This window comes from Aythya fuligula, chromosome 9 (assembly GCF_009819795.1).
Source record: "Aythya fuligula isolate bAytFul2 chromosome 9, bAytFul2.pri, whole genome shotgun sequence".
Classification (NCBI taxonomy): Eukaryota; Metazoa; Chordata; class Aves; order Anseriformes; family Anatidae; genus Aythya; species Aythya fuligula.
This window is the reverse complement of record NC_045567.1, coordinates 3,588,951-3,601,837: the sequence shown is the minus strand read 5'-3', so window position 1 is coordinate 3,601,837 and position 12,887 is coordinate 3,588,951. Positions and strand designations below refer to the sequence as shown.

The following is a 12,887-nucleotide window of genomic DNA, read 5'->3' as shown; positions in this document are numbered from 1 at the left end:
GCAAATGCACTAGAGAGTAGGTCAAAGGGGAAAAAAAGTGCAGAAAAATTGAAAAAGGTCAAGACTGTGTGAGAGAAGTATGTAGGTCTGAAATGAAGACTACTTCTAACACAGAAGACTGCCTAAAATGCCTGAAAATGGTGTATTCTGTTTAATAAAATCTTTTTTTTTAAGGTAGAGCTATCTGTAGTAGACAGTTGCCTTCATCATACAGTTTTGATACTGATTATATCCCTACATATTGTATTAAAACATTTGAAGCCTAAGATCCACTAAAGCGTTCTACAGCATAACTTTTTATCTTCCATTTTATCTAATTGTCTAGGGGTCCCCTGCAGATGGATATAACCAAAGATACGATGCAAAAGGTGATCCTGGGTTGCCAGGAATGCCTGGGCTTCAGGTAATTCTGAATTAATTCATTTATATCTCATGAGAGATATAAATGCATATATATAGTGTGCGTGTGTATGTATACACATATATCCATATAATGCATAACTTTATGTATTATATATTATATATTCTTAGTATTCTTACAATTACTCATTTCTAAACCAGAAAAATATCTATAATATGACTAATGCAATATATTAAAAGTCTTTCTTCTGACTTTTCAGGACAAAGTACTCCAAGACAATAGTAATTACTTTGTCATCAGAACCAATAGTCAGTATAGTCAATAGTTAGTAAAGTGGGATGAGGAAGTCAGGTTGCAGATGAGCAAAAGTATTTCAGAAATGGAGAAGAAATGGAGTTCCCCAGGAAGTAAGATTGGTTCAACTTCTAGAGAAGCATTAACAAAAACCAATATGATCCTTTTTTTTTTTTTTTTTGATGAGATTAATAGAAGGAGGCAGAATAGATGTTTCTTTTGACTGCTAAAATAAATGGAAGACATTGAATTAAGCTGATAGTCAACATTTTTCATTTTCCATTTATTTGAAAGTGGAGATTTAAACAATAGAATTTATTGCATAGAATATTCTGAAGATTGTAGGCTCACTAGGGCTAGCAATAGGGCTAAATTGATAACTAAAATGTCAGTTGCATTAAACAGGACTTACACCTTAGAGTAGTTTAGTTTTAGAACAGGTGTGTATTGTTGTGTTTCAAAACATATACCAAATGATGATGCAGCAGGGAAGAATTGTACTTCTGTGTTATCCTGAGACATGAAAAGGAAATCAAGAGACAGGGCTGCTCCTCATTCAGTTCATTGAACTTAGCATAGTGGTTTACTTATCATCTTGTCAGGATATTTATTCCTGTTGTGGTTTGTTTCTTTCATTTTGTTAATATGCAGGGTGCACAGGGTGTTCAAGGATATCCTGGGGAAAATGGGCCACAGGGCCCTCCAGGAACTTCAGTGAGTATGAATTTATGTCCCACTTGTTACTTTAACCTTTTGATTTTCAAAGTAACCAAAAGAATTACCTGACTGTCCCGGACTTCCTTGATGTTTAGAAACATGGATATGTGAAACCCATACCTTTCTACACCCATCTGTTTTTTTCTTTTTCTTTTGATTATTTATTATGCATGATCATTTACATGTTTTCAGAAGCTACATTTTCATTTTCAAATAATTACCCATAAATTCACATTAAATACTAATGTAAATAACTATAACAAAGTATATGTTTGCAACCAGACCATATAGACATTCTGCTATCACTCCCACTGACAATAAATTGCAGTTGTAATGGTGGAAGACGAAATTTTAAAAAGTAATATAACTCTGGTGAAAACTGGGTACCAAAACTCTTATATTGGTGCTGAAGATTGTAATTTTTTACAGTATGGTTTTTACTTTATTTATTTATTTATTTATTTTTTTGTAGGGAATGCCAGGGAGACCAGGACCTCCTGGACCTAAGGTAGTCTCAGATTGGTAATAAAAATGAAAGCTTGCTATTATCTCATTTTATGGATACTATTTAAAATAAAAATAACATTTTTTTTACAGGGTCTTATGGGAATAAAAGTAATAGGAACCAAAGGAAGAAAGGTACATGTATAAAATGCTTAAAACATTGTTTGTTTCTGATATACTATGTTGAAACACTGGAGAAGTACTGTGAAATAAAAGTTTTCAATATATATATATGAAAATATTTTACTGGAAGATCGGAACATGGCAGTCTGAAGACAAACTGTGTTCACACAAGAGCTGAAGATAAAAACTTCCTAACAGAAGGGTAGAAACAGTTAATATTTACTAATACATAGCATTACATTCATTTATATATAATCTTCACTGTACTCCTAAATAGTTATCCAAGCATGTAAACAGTGGTAAATATATAGCACCATGACTTACCATATAGATTCATGACTTACTGTGGCCAATATCTCTTTGGTGTCAGCCCTCATGATGCTAGCAAACCTCCCAGATTTTGAGGAAAAACTGAATGGCTTATCTTTCATTGTTTTACTTTTTATCCTATATAATTTACATTCACAGAAATAACTATGAATAAATACTTTGTCTATCAGGACCTCAAGGTGCTGTTGGAAGCCCAGTGTAGTCAGTCTGAGTGTCCTTATAGCACCCTTTTAGGAACTTGGACCATCTCACAGTTCAGCTAATTTACCTGTACAGATTCAGTTGTGGGCTGAAACATCACTATCTGACAGTGGGATTGATTTTAGTTGTTTACTACCAAAGACATGCTAGAAGTTTCCCGGCAAAATCTCTAGAAGCATAACTTATTATTCATTAGCATTAGCTGAAGTGAGCATGTAACATCTTGCTTTCTTACAAAAGAGTGATGCATTCTTTGCTGTTATGCTGCAAGTGCATGCAGAGACATTCCTTTGGCTTAAAATCACTTAAAATTATAGCTAATGTTTTGTTGAGCTCTGCAGGAAAGATCATATTTAGGACTTTCCCTGTTCTAAAAGATCCTTAGTGAAAAAGTGCACTGAGTACAGGAAAGCTAATTTTACCTGACAGCAACATGTGACAATCATCTACTTACAGTATACAGACTGCATTTCTGAGAATGTCACTGAAGGTGCTTCATATATTTTTGTTAACTGACTCTAATCAAATTGAGAGAAAACTGATAATTGTTTTAACTATCAGAAAAATTGTAATTAATTTAGAGATAAAATTGTATTAAAAACACTCTTTAAGCTAATTCTAGATACTTTAAAAGAAGTCAGTATATGCATTTTTAGATTTCTTACCTAGGAGAAGGCTTGAAAAGTTTTTACAATGTCAAAAGCATAGCAGTAGTAATTTGAAATAAAGACAAAAACATACAGCTTATAATTGCTTCATTTTTATCTTTCTTTTAAGGGTGACACTGGATTAACTGGACCTCCTGGACCACCAGGAACTGTTATTGTGACATTAAGTGGTCCAGACAACATGACGGTAATAAAATTGTCAACATTTAGATAAGCCATCTTATCTAAATGTTTTTCATCCATCCATTTCCCTTCATCCATCCTAACTTTTTTCAGATTTATTTAGGTAGATGCAAACCTCTTCTTAGAGCATGTGTATTCGGCTCAGCTGAGGCCCTGTATATTCACACACTCATTTGAACGATTCCAGTGGAATGTTAAATGCTCATTAGTAACCCATCTGCTGTGGATCTCTGAGTACATGAAAAGTAAATCACTTATAGCTTCACCAAACCAACACAAGTTTTTTGATAGGCCATCAAAGCAACAACTGTGATGACCTCTGGGCCTCGTCACTGAAAATATCAGGATTCTGAGCTACTGAGTTTCACAAAAGCTTACAAGTTGTTCATATACATTTCAAAGTTTGTTTTCTCATGTTTTTACTGGAATGTGAGTAACCATTGAAAGTGTTGGAAAAACAATGAGTATTTGAGGAAGGAAATACTCTGAATCAGCTTTCATTGTAAATAATGTTTTGTGCATTAATAGTCTTGCATTTTGTCCTTTTATAGTACTTAGACAGCAGTTCTTGATACGTGGTTTTATATGTTCACGTGTTAACTGAAACAACTCTTCAACCTGGTTTTGAATGTTTTCCTTATTTAAGCTACATCTAATCCATGGAGTTTTCAAAACTTCTCTGTTATGGGCTAGAATAAAAACTGATTTTTGTCATCAATATTATATCGGGGAGGTACTTTGCTGATGCAAAGTTTCTGTTTCTTTTAGTCATTTAAGTAGAACTATCTATGCTTAAGTAAGCTTGTTAGTAAGGTTTGGCTTTCCTATTTGTAACACATAAATGTTTTCATAAGCACAGAAACATCCCAGAGACCATGCTAGATTTTGACTTTCTGTGTAATAGGACTTGAAAGGAGAGAAAGGGGAAAAAGGATCAAGAGGACTTCCAGGACCAATGGGGTTTACAGTAAGTGACCAGAATAAATCCCTTAAATCCAGACATTCAGGCAGCATCATCTACTAAATGCTACTCGTTAGAGTCCCATATTTATGCTATTTATTCTGACCTTTAAATATAAATACCTATTGATTACACTATATTTTTACTTTTTTTTAAAGATTAAAAAATGATAAAAGATGTATTTAATTTGGAAAATGTGACCACAATTATCAAAATATTCTGATGGTGTTTTTGTTACAGGGGCCAGTTGGTGATTCTCAAAGTGAAAAGGGTGACCGAGGAGAACCCGGAGCACAGGTATGTGGAAAAAGCACTTATATATAAGTTAGAGAATTAAATAGGAAGGTACCACTTGTTATTGAAATGACTTTCAAAGTTTCACATAAAAGCTTCTCAACAAAACGTTCCTGTTCATGGTAACTAAACATGTATGAATTTCTAACAGTGTACCAATTTATAATCAAAAAATTATAGCTTTCTATAAAATTTATAACCCTAAAATACTCAAATAATAATGTTTTGTGGCATTTTTCTGAACAAAACATTCTAATCCCTCAATTTCAAATAATTTTTCAAAACAATATTAAGAAATATCTCTTACTGTCTTACTTATCTAATGTCTAACATAAACACATTTTTAAACTTTTCCGTGCTTATTGTGGCTATAATAATTTTTTTCATGCAAGAAAGGGTAACAATAGAGGACTTGTACTATCTATAGATTGCGCTTTCTTCATTTGTGTGGTGCTTTAACAACAATGATGCTGTAGACTAGCCCAATGTTTATTTTTATTATTTCTATGCATTATGAAAAATTGAAGCAGTAACTCAGACAAAAATTTAAAGTACCAAAAGTTCTTGCTATCCAGGATGTATTGTCATTTTTCTATCTTCTGTATTCTGTATTATGTTAACAGTATGCAAAACTTTACTAGGACTCGTCTTAACTGACCTTTCACATCCTCTTTTCTGGAGAAAGTAGTAGAACACTCTTGCTTTTCTAACAAACTGTGTTAAGACATAGACTGACCAGCCATTCTAAAAAAGAAAATATTACTACAATATACCAAATAAGTGTGAATTTCATGTTCTAGAAAAAAAAGATCATTTTGTGCAAATAAGTTTGAGTCACTAGTGATATCACTGCTACTTCCAGCTCCCCCTCTTCTCTTAAAGAGTATTACCTTTGGTTAAGTTCTGCCATCTCTTCAGTATTACTGTTTTTTCTGTTGCTTACATCATAATTCATGGTCTGATCTTTTTCTTTTTTTTTTTTTTTTATTTATTTTATTATTTTAATTTTCTTGGACTTATTCTGTGCAAAATAAACCTCTGAAATGTACTTTCTTTCCTGTTGTTCTGAACTCATAATCTTTCACCCCCCCTTTAACTTGTCACTACCTTCCTGCTATTTTAACAAACCAACTTTTCCTGATTTCTGCCTTCAGGGTGTTAAGTTAAGGTATCCATAATTACTTTGTCATTTACTTCTGTTTTGCTCTCCATTTTTCCCCCTCCTCTGCCTTCCCTTGTAATTTCTTTTAACAAGTAACATTTTCGTTTTTTGTTTGTTTGTTTTTTTTTTAAGTTGTTTAACTTCATGCATAGTTGCCACACTAGAAGCCAGGATGCCAGCAGAAAGCTGCCACAATGTACTGTACACTGTGGAAAACAACAGATATGTCTGGCACACTGCCTTCTCCTGTTCTCACTTTTCCATTTGCTGCCCTACTTCCTTTACCTTTGAAGTGCAGTCCCTATTCTTCTTCATTAAATAGTTTCTGTTCAAGCCATCTCTTAAGTCCAAATCCTGTAAGTCTTTCATATCTTTTTCCCTTTGGTATCTTTCCGTGCTCATCACTAGAAGGGCTATTAGCCACTGTATTGTTTGGTCATAGCTTGTCTTGCTCCTGCAGGGACGTCATTTTGCACCAATCTTTGTGTACTTCCCTGGCACTTTGTGCTGTTGAAGTGTCTGCCTCTTCAGGAGAATGAATGTCCAGGGAATATCTTCCTCTGTTTTTCTAAACATTAATTCTGATTAGAAATAATGAACATTTAGTAAATACCCTAAAAGCTTTTCAAAAGTAGTAAGAACCTAAAGTACAGTTACAAGCACAACATTTAGTTATTATGCTCTTAGAATGCGATGACACTTCTTTAGTTCTTTTTCATTTTTTTTTTTTTTATTATTATTTTCCTCTGTAGGGTAAACCTGGAAAAGAAGGTGCCCCAGGTCCACCTGGCTTACCGGTAATGAAGGAAGCCTTCAAAAGGTCTTTTAAGTAACAGTCATCTTTATTTGGTGGTCATATCTTTCTTTCACAGCTTTTTCGCATTGTGGAATGTGTCTGGGAATGTTGATTTGCATACATGGTGAACCATTACTTTTCATTAAACTGGCCTAAGGACATACCATGTACCTACAGATGTGTGCAGGAGAGAGAGGTTTGCTACATAGATCTTGTTCCTTCTGTGTAAAACAAAAAGACCTGTTGTTTGCTTCTGACTGTCAAGTGAGTTTGAGATGGAGGTCAAACGAACACTTAGTTATGCAAAATTACTGATTTTCATTCTGGTTAGTCACATTGAAATATTTGCAAAAGACTTATATTTTCAGAAATCAAGAAGCAAAATGAATAATTTTAATCACTAAAATCAAAGACATCCTTTAAAAGGAGAAGCTATAGTCAGTGTCACAACCATCTTGGCCTGAAATGAGATGACTGATGGATATTAAAATCATCATTTTGGAGGAAGTACCAAAATATAGTTCATAAAATGTATCATTTCATACCCAAAATGATCTTATTTGTATACTGGTTCAAAAGCTCAAGTTGTTGAATTGTCCTTGGAATGCTTATTTAGTTGGTTAAATACCAGTTCTTCTCTATTTAATTCACTTCCACTTTAATGATATCACTAGGGTCACAGTGACCTTACAAAAATCTTAGCAGAATTCTTATTGTTGGTATAACCCATTTCATAAATATCTAACTAAAACGCTATCCTCATTGTGTCAAAACAACCTTAGCACCCAGTCTAAACACATTCCAGTCTGACAAAAAAAAAAAACTTGGAATGACAGTTTGCAAGACTCTACTGCCTTATTACTCAGCTAACAGAAAAAAAGCCTTCTGTCATGATAAAGACATGTCATTGTTCTGTTCCTATTTCTACCTTTTACCAACTAGGGGTGCATTCAGCTCCATAAAGCTCTGCAAAATCCTTTTTTTACACATACGTACACTTGCAGATAGTGCAGACCGCTGCTAAGGCTACTTTCTCTCCTGGTCTTGCTGACACCCTTCAGTAGATGCTAGCTGGACAGGGTCTGCAAGATGGAGTTGATGAATATGAGAATATCACATTGCATTCAGTTTCTCCCCTTTCAGGAACAGCAGTTTACAGAGGGAGGACAAACCAGAGCCTCTTACACTTGTGTTATGTGGAGTGGCTTCATTTTGGGATTGGTAGAATGTGCCATTGTAAAGGCAGGTTCGGATATGAGACCAGTGGTATTGCCTGCAGACATGGAACTTTGCCCTGTACTGAGTCTTACCCTGGAATTTCTTCCTCTGAGCAAGTCATATTTGTGTTGCCATTGCCCTGAAAGATTAAAACTTTCAATATCAAATTTGACTGATGACAGTGCTAAAAGACCTTTTCTCATAAAATTGTATACTGTCATCTGCAGGGACAAAAGGGCGAACAGGGCAAACCAGGAATGGCTGGCAGACAAGGAGCCAAGGTATTGTCTAATGCTTTTGTTGTTTGTGAGGATAAGGATAAGGTATGTTTGGGGGTTATTTTATATTCTTTTTTATCACTGTCACTACGATGTTTTTACATAGACAATATGTGTATGAGATGACAAGTAATGATATTGTGGAATGGGGAATTGGTCAGCTGAAATAGATGATGTGCATGAACTGGTGTCCATCTTTGCCTGCTGGTGTACTCCTGTAGTTTTTGGAGCATGTGGCTGAGCAGTTGTGGCAGGAACAGAGGACAGGGTGCTGAAGGACTGCTCAGGAGTAGAAGTCCTTTAATGTTATAAGCTATGTACTGAAATGACAGTGGTTATCAAATGTCATGTCATGTATTTATTTTAATAAATAACTTTAACCAATTTCTGTGCTCTAATGAAGGGGATAAAAGGCAACACTGGTCCGCCTGGAGCTTGTGGTCGAGTAAGTGTAAATTATCTTCACCAAGTCATTTGTGTAAACCACTAAAATAAGTCAAACTGACTGTATGTAGCAATAATGGATGCCATGGTGCTCTAACTGGGGTATGTCATTCTCAAAGTACTGTTATTGCTGGACATCTCGAAGGCATAGCATCTCCCTTCATGTAGAACTGGATGGAAGATCAACACCTGGTTAGATTTCACTCATTTCCAGCAGTTTTGGCAGGAGACTGGACTGTCACAGAACAGTTACAAACACTGCTGGAGCTGATTTTTTTTAAACCAAACTAATCAGTTCCGAAACAGGTGTTTTTAATTTGAAAATCCCAAGGTTCTTTATTAAAAAACAAAATCAAAAAACATCAAACTAACAGATACTATGAGTACAATTTCTTTGTCTCGTTATGCTGTCTCTACAGTGTCCTTCTTAAAGGCCCTGTGTGCATCTAATGGAAACTTTCTGCTCAAGTTGTCCAAAAAGAAATAACTTTAAATAAGCTGAATGGATTGTGATATTGACAGAGTACTAAAAACCACTGTTTTTCAAAAAATCAATAGAAGAAGAATAGAAATCGTATATTTTAAACAGTTTTTTATGCCTTTTAAAATTGGTGTTTTAGTAGTCCATTTAAATTTTAGTGTCATGTTTATGTGTCAAGGCACAACTCTTACCATAGTCTTATTTTCAGGTAAAAGTGCCCATTCAGAATAATCCAGAAAAGAGCAAAAATTTGTAGTTAGAAAAAAGTAGAGCTATAGCTAATAGCATTTTGATTCTGCCTGTCATTTATATAAATTTCAAAATGTCATCATATTAAACTATAATAAATTGAGAATATTAATTTAATAGGAATTAATTTTGTATGCATTTGTGATTTAACTAGTTGATTTTTGTCTGTTTTCATGTATGATTACTTAAAAGAGTAGTTTCTGTATAGCTGAATCTGATTTGAAGACTTTATAATTCCTAGAGGTTTCTGTCAAGAATATTTTCTATCTTATGCTACTGTAATATTCCTGATTGGGTCTCTAAATCCCAGTCTGCCTGTATAATTGCATCCACAGGCAGAGGAATTCTTTAAGAATTAAGGAACTGGGCTGAAAATCCCAGCCCCCTCTATTTGTACAGGTCTTTTGGCATTATCTGTGTGTAACAATTGTGATTTAATTTCTGACTACTTGTGAGCAATTAACATGTGATTAGGAAGGTCTCATGGTGTCACAGCATTGGAAAGATGAATAAGGCCATAACATTGTACTAACCAAATGGTCAGTATGAGGCACGGTGCTTTTCTCTTCATTCTTACTATTCATTCTTACTATCTTTCTATTAAGACAGAGTATTATGATAATGTAGTTGGTGATAAGGGAGATGAAGGACCCCCTGGACCTCCAGGACCAAAAGGTCAACGTGGTATGCCTGGTGAGTAGCATATCACGACTACAATCTTTTAGCATGATGTTGTGATGTAACCCCATGAGCAGCTAAGCACCCCTGAAGCTGAGTGAACAGCCGTTCACTCACTCCCTTGCCAAGTAGGATGGGGGAGAAAATAAAATTAAAAAAAAAAATTAAAAAGGTAAAATTTGTGGATTGAGATAAAGACAGTTTAATAGGACAGAAAGGAAAGGAAAAAAAATAATGATAATAATAATGATATATACAAAAAAAGTGGTGCCCAATGCAATTGCTCACCATGCGCCAACCAATGCCCAGCCAGTCCCTGAGCAGTGGCCCCTCTCCCAGCCAACCACCCCAGTTCTTATTGCTGCTATGGAATATCCGTTTTGGTCAGCTCTCCCTGTTGTGTCCCCTCCCAGCTTCTTGTGCACTCCCAGCCTGCTCACTGGCAGGGTGATGTGAGAAGCTGAAAAGGCCTTGGCTCTGTGTAAGTACTGTTCTACAACAACTAAAACATTAGTCTGTTGTCAGTATTAAGTTTCTCCTAAATCCGAAGCACAGCACGTACCAGCCTCTATGAAGAAAATTATCTCAGAAGCCAGAATATGGGGGCTGTTTTTTTCAAAGGGGTTGTTCCAGGTTAGGTTTCTGAGCACACAGCAACCTGCTTCTGCCTTTCTGAGAGTATTTCCAAATTACTCCCATCAAATTTATCCTGAGATATGTAGTAAGATTTCTCTAAAAATAATGAAGCTGGCATACTTCTTTGTGCACATAATTGAGTTGAGCATCTAAGCTCACTCACATCCGATATAATGACTTTAGTGGATTACTGCATTAGTGTTACTTATGTATGCCATAGACAAAACGACAGAGCTTTAAGTTTCCTGATAAAGGTTATAGTATTTTTTGTAGCCTTTAGAGTTTCTTATGCCATTTTTATTGCCTATCATCCCCAAATAATGTTTTTGTTGTTGTTTTTTGTTTAGTTTGGCCATGCTGTAAAATTAAAATGTCTTGATTTATTATTTGAGCTGTGTCACAATGTAATAATAATTTGTGGGCCGAACTCTAAGGCAGCATGTTGTGAGCTATACCTCATACTCACCATCAAATGTTTGCCTACTGTATTCTGGTGTTCTGTTTTTATGAATATTCATGTGTGCAAGTGATCACGTTGCATCCAGTGAATACCTTTCATTTTAATAAATCTACTTACATGCTCCCAAGGGATGACAAGAGGAGAGTTGAGCCTTGAAAAGATAATGCATTTTTAAGAAGTGGTATCTCTATTACAGCAAGTAATGGTGGCAAAAAAAGAAGGAAGTTTGCAGGCCTGTAAGCCCCTCTCAAGTAACTGGTGCATCCCCACCTGAGGATAAATGTGGTGGGTCCTATTCCTACCTCTTGTAAACACCCATATCTTTCCAGATTTCAGTGAGAATTGCCAGTGTGCAACAGTTGCGTAAATGCTATACGACTACTGAGGAAAAACCAAATTCTTAAAAGATAAAATAAGCATAGAATGCAAAAGTGCAAAGATTGCAGTCAATGTTACTGAGTAGTGACTTTGCTGATAATGGTTTAACTCAAGTTCTAAACATGTTGCTTTTGCAGGGCCACAGGGTCCTCCTGGAGGTGCTGGTAGACCAGGTATGTGTAATGCTCCAGTAGCATAAAAATTGTTCTTCCTGCCAGTTATACCAAATCACTGTTGTGAAATATTAATTTTGGATGTCTGTGAACACCAATTTTATTTAATCACTATGTGTACATGTGTACATAGTGATTAAATAAAAATAAAAAATGTCAGCCACAAGTTTTGATGAGCCAAGCATTTCAAGAGAGATTAAAGAACATTTTAAAATATCTTTACATTCTCATTGTGATTATTTAATATATCACAATGTAAAAAAGATTCATGGTATAAACTTTGAAACCCTGAGTTTGTCTCTCACTCATCCTGGTGAGTACTTGCTTACTTTGCTTTGAAGTTCCATTTTTTTTCTTTAACTTCGTTTTTGTATTTTTTCCTCTTTGGTTAGGTGTGTCAAGACCTGGTCTGAGAGGTCCCCCGGGATTTCCTGGCCCAAAAGGAAAAAAAGGAGAAAAAGGACAAACAGGCTTGTGCATTGTAGGCCCTCCAGGACTACCTGGGATTACTGGCAGACCTGGTTCTGTTGGATTACCAGGTCCTCCAGGAGAACCAGGTGACATTTCATTATTGTATATATAATGCACAGCAACAAATCCAGCTTATCTCAATTGCTGATGTATGAGATTATATACATATATGATTTATGGAGTATATCTTGAGTAAAGTGGTTAAATAGATTTTTTTTTTTAATTTCACTTTAGAATATTCACAAAAAATATGTGTAGCAATTCTCTGTGCTCCATTTCTAATGAGATTCTGTGGGGAAGGTACAATGACTTTCCAATATAAAGATTTCTCTTTTTTTTTTTTTATAACTGTGACTAAAAATATACTACTTAGAAATACTACTTAAAAACAGGAAGGACTAATGAGAAAAAAAATCTATTCTTAAGATTAACTGTTCCAAAAATTGCAGTTCATCTGTAAAAGTAAATTCAGAAAGGGCTAATCTAAAAGTTAGAGAAATCACTTGCATGCCTTCCTAGGTCTTAGTGGGCCTTAGAGCAGGCTTGAAGTACAGGCAGCATGAAAACAAAGCAGTAGCAGCTTTGAACCAGCTGAGTAGTTCCAGTTCATACAGCTTTTAGAAAGTGTATTAACCAGGGGTACCTCTTAAACTAGGAGTACAAACAGCATCGTATTTCCTTTACATGTGGTATGGCCAAAGCAAGTTGTTTTCAGAAATAATACAGATGTAATGCTTATCTTTCCTCTCTTAAAATAAAAAATCTGTCCTCCAAATGATTGCCTCAGGAAGAGCTCAATATGTCATCTTTTTTTTCCAGAGTAATAG

At 35.2% G+C, this 12,887-nt stretch overlaps 1 protein-coding gene across 1 annotated transcript in view; it reads left to right on the top strand.

The window, feature by feature from the left end:
• COL4A3 (collagen type IV alpha 3 chain) overlaps positions 1-12,887 on the top strand; it is a 60,417-nt gene that overhangs the window by 21,189 nt on the left and 26,341 nt on the right. Inside the window, exons 9-21 of the mRNA XM_032193225.1 lie at positions 326-403; positions 1,307-1,369; positions 1,845-1,880; positions 1,970-2,011; positions 3,308-3,385; positions 4,286-4,348; positions 4,583-4,639; positions 6,551-6,595; positions 8,040-8,093; positions 8,494-8,535; positions 9,870-9,957; positions 11,554-11,589; positions 11,982-12,146. Coding sequence (XP_032049116.1) covers positions 326-403; positions 1,307-1,369; positions 1,845-1,880; positions 1,970-2,011; positions 3,308-3,385; positions 4,286-4,348; positions 4,583-4,639; positions 6,551-6,595; positions 8,040-8,093; positions 8,494-8,535; positions 9,870-9,957; positions 11,554-11,589; positions 11,982-12,146 — 847 coding nt within the window. The remainder of the gene's footprint in view (positions 1-325; positions 404-1,306; positions 1,370-1,844; positions 1,881-1,969; positions 2,012-3,307; positions 3,386-4,285; positions 4,349-4,582; positions 4,640-6,550; positions 6,596-8,039; positions 8,094-8,493; positions 8,536-9,869; positions 9,958-11,553; positions 11,590-11,981; positions 12,147-12,887) is intronic.